This window comes from Athalia rosae, chromosome 2 (genome assembly GCF_917208135.1).
Source record: "Athalia rosae chromosome 2, iyAthRosa1.1, whole genome shotgun sequence".
NCBI lineage: Eukaryota > Metazoa > Arthropoda > Insecta > Hymenoptera > Athaliidae > Athalia > Athalia rosae.
In genome coordinates, this window is record NC_064027.1 from 22438991 (window position 1) to 22453693 (window position 14703).

The 14703-nt window shown below is 38.0% G+C and overlaps 1 protein-coding gene across 10 annotated transcripts in view; it reads left to right on the top strand.

The window, feature by feature from the left end:
- Nucleotides 1–14703, top strand: part of LOC105689490 (neurexin-3) — a 147679-nt gene that overhangs the window by 71771 nt on the left and 61205 nt on the right. For 5 of the 10 annotated variants that reach the window (XM_048650205.1, XM_048650207.1, XM_048650204.1 and 2 more), the window contains 3 exons: nt 4865–5023; nt 6080–6229; nt 11728–11829. In XM_048650205.1, the coding sequence (XP_048506162.1) occupies nt 4865–5023; nt 6080–6229; nt 11728–11829 (411 nt within the window). The remainder of the gene's footprint in view (nt 1–4864; nt 5024–6079; nt 6230–11727; nt 11830–14703) is intronic. The other 5 variants (XM_048650209.1, XM_048650208.1, XM_048650214.1 and 2 more) reach the window with 3 other exon arrangements.

The window sequence follows — 14703 nt, forward strand, 5'->3', positions numbered from 1 at the left end:
TCGCGCCATGCTCAGCTTCGTAGAGAGAACGGAGGAAAAAGAATGAGGAGAGGTGCGGGTGGGGATAATTAAAGCCCGGAAAAACGGCAAACTTAAGATATCCCACTTGGATTTCGCTCGGCGATTGTTGGCTTAAGAGTTTATACAGGAGCGAGGAAGGAAGGCCGTCGCGGGACCGAAGAGGAAGGATGAGCGAGACTTGCGAACTGGAAAAGGAACAACGAAACCGGCAGATCTCCCAGCTAACGACTATTGACCGGGGGGTAAAATGAAGGAGGAAAAAAAAAACAAGGATTCTGTGTACGAATGTTGTACAGCGAAAAAGTATACGGGGAGCGTTGAGTTTCGAGTTTGAAGCGCAAGACCCGCATTTTTGTTTTACATATATTATACTATACACGCGAATGCGGATAAACCAACAAAATTCAAGTAACTCAAGGTTGAAGTATATGTACATCAGATTATGTTTCTCGAAATACTGTTCCGTTTTCCTAAAAGATCTTTTGTGAATCTGATATGATGATGATTTCGAGAGCGAATCTACTAAAAGGTGAAAAGAAGAAGACCGAGCAGAAGGTAAAGGAAGAGGAACAGGACCCTTTGAATGAGACGCGCGTGTGCGGAGAACAAACGGAATGTAGGAATCTAAAAGCAGCGTGGGCATAAATAACATTTCAGGAATGAAACCTGCAAAGATATTTTACTCGAAAGTTAAAAGTGAACATGACATGGGGCGAGGTGAAAAAAGTTCCCGTTGCTTTTGAAAGTTCAAATTTCGGTATCCTCGCTGCGATACCTCCTCGATCCCGCAAATTTTCCGAATGTTTTTCTTCCGTTTCTTTGTATTCTCTTCCCTGTTAGACGCTGATTTTACCTACCGTTTTTCGATAGGATTCGTCTCCTCTCACCACGTTTTATTAGAATTCTGCAATTTTTTCACCGTTACCTGCGTACCTGGGCTACTCCACCTGTATTTGAATATCGAGAAACATTTTTTAATTCGAACAGATCAGTTGCATCAATTATTTGAACGGATCGTTTCGCGTGAAAAAATTTTTTTTGAATCGAGTGGGGGAATTTGGGAAAAAAATCTACAGACTGTCGAGAATTTTATCCAGCCTCAACGTACGGGTTGGTTAAAAGAACGACCAATTCCGGAACAGAAATAAAAGCTGAAAACAAGCATCGGCGAATTCTGTAATCGACTTTTTTGAAACCCTTTTCCAAACTCGCTTAATTTCTCATATAGTAACGGATGTGATGTACAGCGAGTCTTTTCAGTTTCCAATTACATTGAAATAGAAGCTCCATTTTTCGAATTCTGATGAGAACAATAACAATAGCAAAAATAAATAACACAACTCGTTTCGCTTTCTTTTTCTTTTTCCATCCGCAACGTATTCGTTGAATTTTCGCATCGGCATCCCCTAAACGGGTTGGGATTGACTAAATCTCGCGAATTTGCAATTCCCACGTTTTGCAGAAGATTAGCCGGAACGCTGGACCAGATTTGGCACTTTCAGGGAGCTTGTAAACCAAGGAGTGCCTCGTACTCCGTTTCCCGCCCTGAATTTTGCTATTAACGCGAACACAAACAGCCGAAACTAACTCCAATAAGCTCTCCTCTACTATTTCTCTCTTCTTACTCTCCAGTTTTCCGTATAGTTTGCCGAATGAACTTTCAAACAGCCTAATTAGCGAGCGGCAAAGCCGCGTAAAACGCAAACTGTACATTGGTGTGTGCCGATACTGAAACTTGGATTTTTTTTTTTTTTTTTAAATACCTCGTATATTACAGCTATAATTGATGCAAACTCAGCTTCACGTTTCCAATCAGACGTAGGTAAGTTGGTCCACGATCAGGTTAAAAATTAAGTACCTATAGGTATTATGCCGAGCCGATTATACGTATATGAGCTTGAATTCCAGGGCATTCCGTTTCGCGAGCTTTAAAACTAGAGTCATTTTTCGAACATGGCGTTATATAAATTTTTCCAACAAACTGGCATCTCATGGGTAATCAGAAAATGATTGAAACCTTTGTGAAATCATCGAATTTTTCGAAATCCCCGATGAGTCTGGAGAACTGGAATATATTTTGATAATCGGGAGGAATTCTTAGAATCTCGTATTCAACTTTCACGAAGTATCAGAAGATTAACGAAAAACAAGCATCAATTCTCATAAAATCTCACCGTTCTCGTGGAACTATTGAAATCATGATTAAATATATGGAATCTGAAAAATTTCATGAAGCTTTTCCATAAATTCTCCGATCCCGGTAAACAATTCAGCTGATCGTATAATTGAAACGCTCGTTCAAAACTTTCTCACCTTCAACTCCATGGTCTCACATTCTTCGCCATGCAATCCAGGTGATTCTCGAATCAATAAAATTTCAACGTGTCGTTGTATCAGCGGCATGCGCTATACATATATATATATATATATATATCATACACGCTCCGCGCGTTCCACATGTATCGCGTGTACACCTGCCCACGTAGTGGAAATATCATAGGTTCTCACACCTACACGCGACCCACCAATCTACATCGCACGTATAATGCCAGAAAATTCAATTCTGAAAGTTAACCATATATACGTACGTATGCCTTTATATATGTATAATAGATCGATTCATCAGAGCAATCATAGGGTATGTGTGTAGCGTAGCAGTGAAATTTTCACCGTTTTGCGTAAACCGGTTGCGGGGGAGAGGAGGAAGAAAAAACAGAAAAAAGTAGCCTACAATCACTGGAGATAGGCTGCTGCAGGCAATCGATCATCGAGTGAATATCGAGGTGGGTATACCACAGGCTTTATGCATCTACGGTCCGTTATCTGCAGTAGAACGGATTGCGTGAAAAAAGGAAGGGGGAGGAAAAAAAGAGATTTCACAAATTGAATGATGAACGTGTGCAGCTTTTTCGTGGGAGAAAAAACAATTAATCGGGGTCAAATAACCCGCGATTAAAAGGTGTGTATCAGTAACACAATTTATATTCCGGATACGGTACTCTTAACGGCAATCACTTTTTATACGATGCCGTATTCATCCGTTTGCTAAAAATTGTATAATTAAATTGATCGTCCGTGCACGGTATGGTAGGTAGGGCTGTGGGTGTATAATTTATTTGCGAATAAGAACGACTCACAACATCTGAAATTGCTGAAAAATAAAAGTACTAATCGTTGCGTCAGTCATCTCACCGGGAGACGTCGAGGACTGAAAATAAAACGTGAAAAAAATAAAATGAAGTAAAAGAAAAATAAAAATGAAATCCATCGTGAGTCTTTACCGTTACTTCGGAGCTATTCGAGCTTGTGGGTGTGATGGGTAAAGTTTTTATCGAAGAGAATAAAAGTGACAAAAAAAAAATAAAACGGTAAAGGAGAAAATAAAATAAAACGAAAAAAACCCGGGGGAATAAAATACGCGTAAAAATAAAAATAAAAATAAATTAGCACATTGTCACCATGCAAAATAGGTATACCTCTATATAATAGTGTATACACAATACGTATATACAACGTTTGCGAGATAAAACTAAATAATATTCTGCCCTTTGAAAGAAAAAGGGAAAAAAAAAAAAAGGAAGAGGAACGCAAGCAATCAGTTTTTACTCGTGCAGATGACGACGCGCTCTTTGTTCCTTATTTTATCTCGACGTAGTTATTTGATTTTTATTTATTTCGTGTATTTTAGCTGTGTATAAAACCTTTCTATAAAAATCTGCCCATCTAATGAGCGCACATTATTATATGAACGATATTGATTTACGCGTTTTATAATTCGTTATACGATGGTCCTTTTTGAGGACTGACCATTGTAACAAAAGGACCGCGCATTCTCATTCATTGTTTTACAGGCAGATGCATTGTTGTACATAACCTGCAGTAGCAATATATCGTATACAGTGTCCTACGCGTACAGCTACAGATGTACACAAATATATTCACGTGAAACATTTCATCGAGATTCGGTCGTTTCGATTCAACGTAAACGATTCAAAACTCCCCATTTCCAAATCCTCGCTTTTCCATACATACCCTCCAGCATTATATCGTTCTATTATCGGACAAAAAATTGGAAAAAAAAAAAAAAACAAAAAGAAAAAAATGCTACCACCGCTGCACCTTCGAGCAGATATACGTATAACCCTCATAACAAACAAATGTTATCGTATATTTCCGAAACTCCTTTTGGCATTTTGTTCATTATTTTTTTTCCATTGCTTCACTTTCAGTTCATTTTTTTTCGCTCTCATATACTCTTGACGAACGAGAAATTTTGATCAAAATCCTAAAGAGATACCGACATTTATATGGATGAAAATACACCCCTCGTATCGGCCATTTTGGATGCCATTCATCGCTATCCTAACTCGACTCCGTACGAGCTGCACCGTCAAAGCGAAAGAACGATTTCGCTAGCACATCACCCTTTCTTCGGAGGGTATGAGAGAGGAGAAACAAAAAACTAAAAAGAAGAATCATGCGCGTCTACCGTCTCTTTTATTTCCGTTAGATCCATACTTATACCTTTTTTCAGTTCAATGTACACAGGCGTTGTGAAATCAAATCAAATCACCAAATATACTGAAAAATTGAAAACAAATATTACACGGGAGTAAAGCGAGGGTGGTGACGCGATGTTTGTTTGCCATGATTCTTATTCTTTTTTTTTTTCTGATTGGCTTCCAATCGTTCGAACGATAAAAATTTCCGCCCTTCGCACCGTCCCGTGTGGGAAGGGTGCGTGACTGAAGGATAAAAAAATTTCGAAAATCTTTCATACCGAAAAAATCATCGAATCCGTGATCTCGTAAATTTACATCGTGTACTTTTTGTCTCGTTTCAGTTATCGGCGGTAGTTGACGCCGTTTTTGCCGATCACGGACACACCGCTGGAGCTTTTACGAGGTTGGCTAGCGACAGACTTTTCGTCGGTGGGGGTGCAGATGCAAGATCACTTCAAGGGGCTAAAGGAATCAACAATTTTGTCGGATGTCTACGGAAGGTTAGATTCACGACATATGTATGATATGAGCAATTCGCGATCAATTGTATTCAACGATTTCTATTCATTCATTTTTTTCTTCACCTAAAAATTTCGCCTGTCAAATTTTAACGTTCGTTCAATCTTTTTTTTTTCTTAGTTTCAAAGGATATTTAATTACGTGAACGAAATTTACTGAAATATTTATCGAAATATTGATTGAATATAGCGTAGCAAGTCATGGAGAATTTTCCATCCGTTTATCGGCTGCACGATTGTAGAATGAAACATTTTCGAAGCAGGTTTATTATCGCGATAGGTATAACAATGATCGTCTTTCATTAATTAGTGTGCGAGTAACTGATATTGCAGTAATTATGAACTGCTAAGTATTTTGTCTTTTGATCCCTCGCGGGCTTTATATCATCGAAATTCATCCCTGAGTCGGTCTCCATTTTGTATAATACCTAAGTACAGTCGGGGTCGTCGTCGTCGTCGTCGTCGAGATTCATCCGTTCGTTCGTTTCTCGGGTCTCGTTGTACTCGAAAACCGAAAGCTTTTTCCCTTTCCATTCTCCGTATTTTCCCCGCGACCCTCCCAGCCGTACAGAATTGCAGACGTGACGTGATTATCTCCGCGATAAATTAAACCTGCTGCTGGATTCGCTGTTGCTTTTTAAGGAAATTGCCAACCGAGTTTAGAAAAAGGGCGAGGACTGGGGGAACGAACGAGCGAAAGATGTACGCCAACAAACGACGCGAGCGCTGACAAAAATAAAGAAAAACAGAACGGAATAGTCATTCTTTAGTGGGAAATTGGTTTCCGATAAAATTACGATTCAGTCAATTAGTTATACCTTCGGAATACCTGTATATAATTTATACAGCACGGGTTTGTTTTTTTTTTCTATACATACCAAATATAATCATACTGTGTGTATCGCGTCGGTGGAGCGCGCGAAATGTTTTTTTTTTTTTCTTCACATCGGGCAACAAAGATGTTCAAATTTTAAATGACACGGGATTTTACGTAATCGTGCTCCAACTACCTTCGTCACTTTTCTGATTCTCTTTCAGGTGGAGATCGCCGCCGAAGGCGTCAGAATGGAATTGATCGAAGCTGCTAAAAGTGGAGCTGCGGGTGCGGCGGCTTGGGGTAGAATAGAATTTCATTGCCAAGACCCAAAAGCTGACCCAGTCACTTTTACCACCAGAGACTCTCATCTCGTGAGTATTTTGAGAGGCCTTTGTTTTATTTTCAGTTCACCAAGTTTTTTTTACTTTCCTTTCTTTCTTTTCCTTCGTTACTTCCGATGGTCATTCGTTGAGGACACTTTTAGGCGGTAGGTCATCGTGTCAGATGGCATGTCGACGACCTTCATTCATTTTATTACATTATACATACGGAATAATGACGACGCTCAACTCCATTTTAAGAGTCATGTGATCCAAACAAAACTCGGTGTAAGAAAGTAAGTACGTTGATTATAGTGTTACGTAACTACCTACTCTATGTGTGTACATACAGGTATGCGGTATATACATGCGTTTTTCATTTTGTTTTCTATTCTTACTCTCGTGTGAAATTCTAAATTCTACTGCAACACCGTTTTTCCGTTTCTTCAATTTCCTACCACCGACAACATCCGATCTCCCGTTCTACCGAATAGACGCGGCCAATCGATGGTGTCAACTTTCTAGCTAATTTCCTTGTATATTTCATACGTCAACGAATACGAATTTTGCTGCATTGTTACCGAACGTATTCGTCGACGTATCCGATCGCAGATAATGAAGAGGTATGCGTGCGTTTGTATGCAGCTACAGGTATACCTGGAACGGAGTTAGATATGGGGTAAAGGATGAACGGGAATTAGAAGTAAATTTATAGTGACACGGTTATATGTGTCACGTGGCTTTTTGTATTGCACAGTTGCAGCCGGAACAATGCATGTAGGGAAATATCGTGCTCCATATTTTCCAATTTTCATAAACGTCCGAGCGCGCAATTGCTCTAGTAATATACCGTACCGTACATGACCGTAGTCATCGTATACCTTCCCATAAAATGTGTCACATAATTGCCAGAGACGAGCATACCTATACATGTAAGTATATATACGAGTGTCGCTAGCTGTGACGAAAAAACGCGGAATTTTTTATAAATAACGGCAGAATTTTATGCAATCTGTCAATTTTGTAAAAAAAAATTGACGTTTCATCGAGTTTCTAAAATCGGATTCCAACCTTGACACGACGATAGACCGAAAAACATCGCAAAAGAAATCAAGAGAAAAAAAAATAAAGAACGCAGAAAGAAATTGAATTCCCCATATACCGTGGAGCCAGTAGCCTCAAAGTTCATCCGGAGTTTATCATGGGATAATTCACGCGAGTCACCGAATTAACGGTCTTTGATGTCCAAAAAGCTCCTTGTCAATGCGACTTCCCGTAGGACGCCACGAATATACCTGTGTATATAATCCCGGAAAACCCTTGAGCGATTCGAGAATTTCCGCAATTAAAATTTCTTTGGTTTCAAACAAGACCCGTCCGTATTGTTGTTAATTGTTCGAATTTCAAAGTGAGCCCTCGTGTGTTTTCCGGCAGGCTGCCAGCTGCCAGTAATCAAGCCCACAGGTTGTCACCGCCATGGACATGGCCATAATTGAATCATGTTTCGTGCGTTTTCTTACTTACCGTTTTGATCGCCTGTACGTTACGTACGGAATGTAAAAAACGCGTGTGCATGAAAAGCTAAAGTTGAACGCGTCGTTGCAGAGATACTTTTTCTTTCGCGAAGAGAAAAAAAATGCCTCAAGGTTAACACGCGCTACTTTTGCTCGACGCGTTCATTCTAATTAAAATCCGATTCTCCTGACGATTACGTTGAGCGGTAAAATAAACGTCGGATGATTCTAGGTTGAGAAGATCCTTTTTTTTTTTGATTTCGACGTTTACCGCATTGAAAGAAAAACTAATGGAATTGAATGCTCGAAAAAATTCAGGGTACGGGAACACAGGCTCAGGGTGTGCGAAAATAAATGGCCGATCTTCAAACGGGATCAAAAGTTGAAGTTTCAGAAATATGCCCCGTGCATTTCGTTTCTGGAATAACGTGTATATGTAAATGCGCAGCAAAGGTCGTTATAAAGCCACGTCAATTCATAATAATTATATACACTATTAATTTATATTTACGGTTATCTGTTTGTACACGACTGTGTATATACCTTCGTATGTATGTACCTGAAATACAAACTTGCACGCGGAGATATATTTTGATACCTTGTATAATATTTCAACACAGCTGTTCGTCGCGCTGGTTCAACACGGAAATTTTAGAAGATTAGCAACGCAAATATTTTGAACATTAATCAAAATTTACGTCGGCTCGTTGTACACGCGTTATACCTATACATATATATATACACAGAAACTGACAACGGTGCATCGCGAATACAAATATGAATTCAGGAGCAACTCAACCTTACCTGATTCCGTTTCGTCCGACCCAACCTATGATTTCAACGGAAATTAAATGACGGAACATTTATTGTGGAATTCAAATTCAGAATGAACAGGAAAAATTTTCGAAATTACTTGATACGATGTACTTCGAATGGTTTCGTAGATGGATTCGAATAACTCTCCAGTTGAATGACTCTGCCGACAAAACTGATAATTTTATTGCAGAGATTGAATTCCGATGTGATCAATGAATATATCTCGTATACGCGCATGTCGAGATGTGGGAAATTCAATCGAATTAGCGTAGGACACGTTATTTCTTTCTTAATAAATTTCACATCTTCGTACCGAAGTGCATGATTGTGCGATCGAATGAAAAAGTGAAATCAACGGCAATCGGTCGCTGGAAAGTCGGATAAAATTTTTCGAAAAACAAAAAGCGCATATAAGAAGAGGAGCTTCGAGTTCAAACTAAATCGTCCGATAAAGATAATATAAGAATATTCAAGTACGGTCCAATGGGGACTCGAAAGTTCCAACTTTTCGATCTCCGAGTAAACAGAACAGACTTATCTCTGAAAGTTCTTACCGTCCTTTGTATGCAATTCATATTCGCAAAGCTGAACTCTTCAACTCCCCAACTTCCCCCCCTCCCCCCCGATACCTACTTCACCTGGCAACTACGAAAACGCGATTCGTACTTCCTTCGAAACGACGACGCTCTCGCGGATACGAAACTATTGGGGATATTTCTTAAAAACAAAGTAAAAAAAAAAACAGAAAAACTGCGACGGTTATCATCCACGGAATGGCTAATAAATTCCGAGTATCGATGCGATCGCAATTCCTCTGCAGATAAATTAAAGTTTAAAAATTCGCTGAATGGTTTCGGTCGGCGCGCAAGCTCCGCGATTTTTCCACGACGTTCCTAATACAGAGAAATTCTCGGTACTCCGCACGACACGGTTTAACGTTATATCTGCATAGATGCGCGCTGTTCTATTAATCGATATAATTCATGCCGCAGTTTTATTTCCCAACTATTATTGCCGTTGCCGTTGCCGTTGTCGCTGCGCTGTACACGCAGTCAGGTTGATAAAAACTGCATTAACGTTGCACTGTAAACATCCTGCCAGAATTTACAATCACGAATGAACGGTTCTCGCGTTTTCATAATTCACTGCGAACAAAGCAAAACGCTAAGCAGCTTCGCTGTACCGCGGCGTAACCCATAACGTAACTGTAATCTATAAACTAACGTAGTATAGTACCACGCAGCTGCCGGCAACCGACAAGCTGGATTACGTCGCATTATTTGAAAAAGAAAAAAAAAAAAAAAAAAGTAGATTCATCCGAATAAACATGCAAACTATTATTTTTCCTTCCACCGTCGGCCACGGTTCGCTTAAAGGAGGGCTGTGAGGTGGGAACGGTTGTGACTTGTGAGCGAATTCTATTTTTCTTTTTTATTTCAACAATTTGTGCTTCGGTGTTCAAGGGATCATTATCCGGACTGATAAAATAATTTTCCGACTTTTCTTGTACCTGAAAGTTGAAAGTTTTGGAAAGAATCGCCGAATTAAATCTATCGTAGAGCAACCGGAAATCGTGCGTCTTTATTTAAGAACGTACTACGACGTAGAGCTTTTGGAATGATTTTTGAACTCGAAAATTTGTTAGATTCTTCGCCGTGTGGATCGATACACGAATACCCCATTGAAAATTCATTTCCCAAGTATGTACATGTACATTATGTAAACCTTACCCCGATACATTTTTTCTCTTTTCAGTTTAAGCCTATATACATGTATACACACATACCGTGAATGTATTTTTCTACAAGTGTACATACATAAATATTTATATATATATATATTTGAATAATATGTGTGTAGATGCTTGGTTTTTCTGAATTCCTTTTTACTATTCGGTATTATATTTCTTACTCGAACTCCAGCGTTTCTCCTTCTCTTTTTTGCCATAAAATTAACATGAGCTTTCGCCGCATTTGTATTATAGTAAGATATAGTAACGATTATTGCAGGAGCTACCTATATTTTAAGATTGCGCAAATTTTACTTCATATCATTGATTTTTAATAACTTTTTTTCCTTCTCTCTCATTTTTCTTCTGGTTTGTTTGTAACTGAAATCACGTCGATCGATCGTTGTATATAATATGCCTAGCTACGACCTATTCATGTTTAGTAAAAGAGAATGAAATATCGATTAAAAATACATGAGGAATTTTCAAACAATGATCGATCGACCGAATGACTCTAATCTCTTTTCTAAATGTAAGTTCGTAGTATTGGACCTTCGAATATCACATAGAGTATGCAGTCGAATTTAAGTAGTTAAGTGTATTTAAGTAGTTATACCTAAAAAGTATCATAGTGAGTACCAGGTTTATATTAAACAATGTGAAATGTAAGTTGGTATATTTGTATGAAAGAATCGTACACAAATTCACCACTATTCACGTGTATCATAGGGTGGTCCTCATTTGGGGTGTGAACGTACGAAATTTAGACAATTCCACTTCTTTATCCAAACTCTAAATCATCCCGACGTACAGAGGGGTGAGTTTTGTCATCAGAAACAAATAGATTATTTTACTGTCCAATGATTTGAGGGTAAAAAGTGTGATTTTGAGACATTAAAAAGTAAGATGAGTTCAAGGTTTCTGTGCCGCAGGTAACGATTGATCGGATTTTTGATTTTTCAGAATCATTCGGAGTATTTTATTTCTTCGTAAACTGTAGATCTTTAAAAAAACTTCACAATATTAAAATTACAGCGAATATTAGACAGAAGGGGACGGAAGTGGGAAAAAATCGTACGAACCCAAAATCATGGCTACCTGAAAATGTACACCCAACTCATACGTCACACAAATAATTAATCATGTATGTAACATATGTCCTATACTCAGCAATCACATTACATCAAACCCACACGCTCTTCGCACTTTTCGAAGTGAAAAAATTTCGTCCTTTTTCGTTTGGAGTGCAGAGACAGTTTTTGATCGAAAAACCAGATCAACGTTACTCGCGACCTATTCGAGCGATCGCGTAACGAAAATTGATAAAATTTTCACTGCGAAAAAATCTTAGAGCAAGAACATGAAAAAACTGAACACCTAATAAGTATGAATATGTGCCTAATTACCTAATTACTTTTACCTGATATGAAGTAAATCATATTACATTTTCTAAAAGACTCTAAATGTTGTCTGTGTGGTTGTGGTTGTTGGGGTGCCAATCGTTGGACGTTGCCTTGAAGAAGGCCTCGGCGGTGATCAACAGGCGGTTACACGGAGCCCTGGTCACCTTCACCAGTCCAGAGTCCCACCTGGTAAGCTCTGTCTAAGCCTTATATCGAGGAAAGCTCAGCTGGTCCGCCCGGCCGTGGCGCACAATTGTCCCGATCGCTCACGACACGCACCTGATTGGCTAATCACGCGACCCTATAGCTTACAATTAGAGAAGACGTTATTTTTCTGTTCTATTTTCTTTTTTCAAAATTTTTCGTTGTTGTGTTTTTTTGATTATTCATTTTTGTATTTTTTTTTTATCGTAATTTACTTCACGATTACCGTATTACATTTGATTGGTTTAATTAAATCGTCAAGTTTTCGATTTTGTAGCTGGTCGAGATCCTGGTGTACAACATCATCAAAGGTGTCGTGGCCCGAGACGATTATTTTACTGCTACGTGATTCGGAAAGTTGGATTCTAGAATAGAAAAAAAAATTCAGTTTCCGAAATTCCAAGATTCGCATAATGCCGAAATCTTCTGTGAATCTGAAATTACTCTGCTATGATAGATATATCGAACATGTACTTCAAGATAACGCGATTTTTGCCCGGGAAATTCCCATAAAGTTCCATCTTTAAAATATTTGAAGTTTTAAGGGCAGTACTTGGCGGGAATCATTTTTTTTTCCATTCAATAAAGATACTAAAATCTCGATCCAAGCTACAGAGTTTAAAACTCGCACAATTTCTTTAAATTCATTCAATTTGTTTCGAATCGGTCTACTCCGCATTTTCATACATATATTTCCTGGGATTTTCACGTGGCCATCGCCAGCTCACAGTCTCTAATCGTTTCCGCTTTATTCGGCGACTTGTTTCCATCTACCGCACTTGATTAGCTTTTGGCAAAAATAAAAAGAAGGAAATTATGCAATTCAGATGACGTTAAGAAACGTTTTCTTCTTAATCTGCACAACCTTCGTACCACTGAAACATAAGAAGAACCTGAAGAAAAATAACTTGATCAATGATAAAAAAAAACTTCACGATCAAATCAATGATGGCGAGCGTCTCTTTGCAGGGCGTTACCGAGTTGGCATGGCAATATATCCCTTCGAAATATCTATGAAATGTGAGAATATAAATTATTTTCATATAAAAGCACCGACACCGTGTTTGGGAATGGTTAGGTCGTAGGTTCACGATGTACTATATACCGATACGTTATATTCAATTTATGCGTGTGTATAATGTACCAAATTCAAAGGTTGAATTACGCACGCGCGAATCTCCGATAAAATTTTCCATAAGATCGCGCAGGTGCAATTATTAAATTGTTCATTTATTCTTATTTTCTTTCTCTTGTACTACGATTCTGTGTACACTATACGTACGTTTTTTGAATATATAGTTAATAAATTGCACATAATATTTGCACGAGACTCGACAGAGATATCTAATCACCTTTGATATAATCATCATCTATCTGTCATCACTTATATATAACGAATCATCATGACGCTTTACTATTTTTTCAATATTTATTTCATTATTTATCTTACACCGTAAAGCATATTTTGCTCGAAACAATATATCTTGAGTCTGCAGTGCAAGCTTCATTCGAACACAAATTAATTTTTCTCTAAATATATCAATCTCAAAATTTACCTAACATTTACAATTCTCTATCGGCTAAGCACTCTTTGGCGATTTGACAACCGTTTTCTATCTTCAACTATCACTTGCCTCAACCGAATAATAAAATTTTCTGGGAGTCTGAATCAATTTAGCGTACACCAGAATTGCGTTTATTGTTACTCATTGAAAAAATAGAGAATAAATATATATTTTTTTTTTTACAATTAATTAAAATGAATAAATAAAAGCCAAAGAATCATTCGCATTCAGTTGAGTAATTAGCAACAGCACCAAATGAGACTGCATGATAATAAAGTCTTTCACGAAGCACATAAAATAATTGGTTTGCATGCAATTATACTGCGAATACGGATAAAATTATTTTTCAGGGATATAAAATTATTACATAATATCATGTGCTGTAATATAAACTCATGATTAATATGAATCACAACTCATTACGAAGACCAGGAAAAAAAAAAAGTAATTCGTTAAATTTGTTCGAGGTAACACACACCTAACTGTGAACATGAAATAGATGTGTCAGGGTTATTATAGGCCACCAGTTTTCGATTCAAGTTTATTTTTCATTTATTGTGTACATATTACATATACATACGGTTTATTGTTTTTTTTTTTTTTTTATTTAATTGCGACATTCCGATTCAGGCGTTATTTTCGAAATGTCTCAGATTATGGTAATAAATGAGAATGAAAACAGACACGATCACAAACGTTCCAAAATTATAACGCAGCTGTCAAGAGGTGGGACTCTGGGTAAGAAATATTTTTGAATCAATTATTACACATTTCAGCTTATTGGATTTTTTGTGTAATTTATTATTTGAATATAGTCTTGTCGTAATTGAATCTGAACGATATCAGAATTTTGCATGCCGATTTAGAGGAGTTCATTCATGTAAATACAAACGGAGACATCGAGAGACAGAGAAATACAACGCACAGCGTTGTCGAGAAATATCCCAGTTTCAGCCACCACAGGTTACATTTTTGCCAATGGCCGCTTCTCACGATCGGTAAAAAATGAAAGAACCGCAAACCACCTCGTCCAACAGAGAGGCGTCGTCCTTTGGATATTCACCTTATCGTTCCATCCTTTGACTGTTCATTGCAAAATCGTACAATTTCTATGCTCTCGATTTTTCACAATATTGTTCATAGCTTACCGATTGCGACAGCCAACACATTTGACGATCCGTTAATCAAATGTGATCGGCCGTTGAAGCTGTCATTTTGAGAAACATTGGGAGACCCTGAAACAGGTTTTCAAGATCGCTGAAAACGTTGACAACTGTAAAAAAAAGTGGAGAAT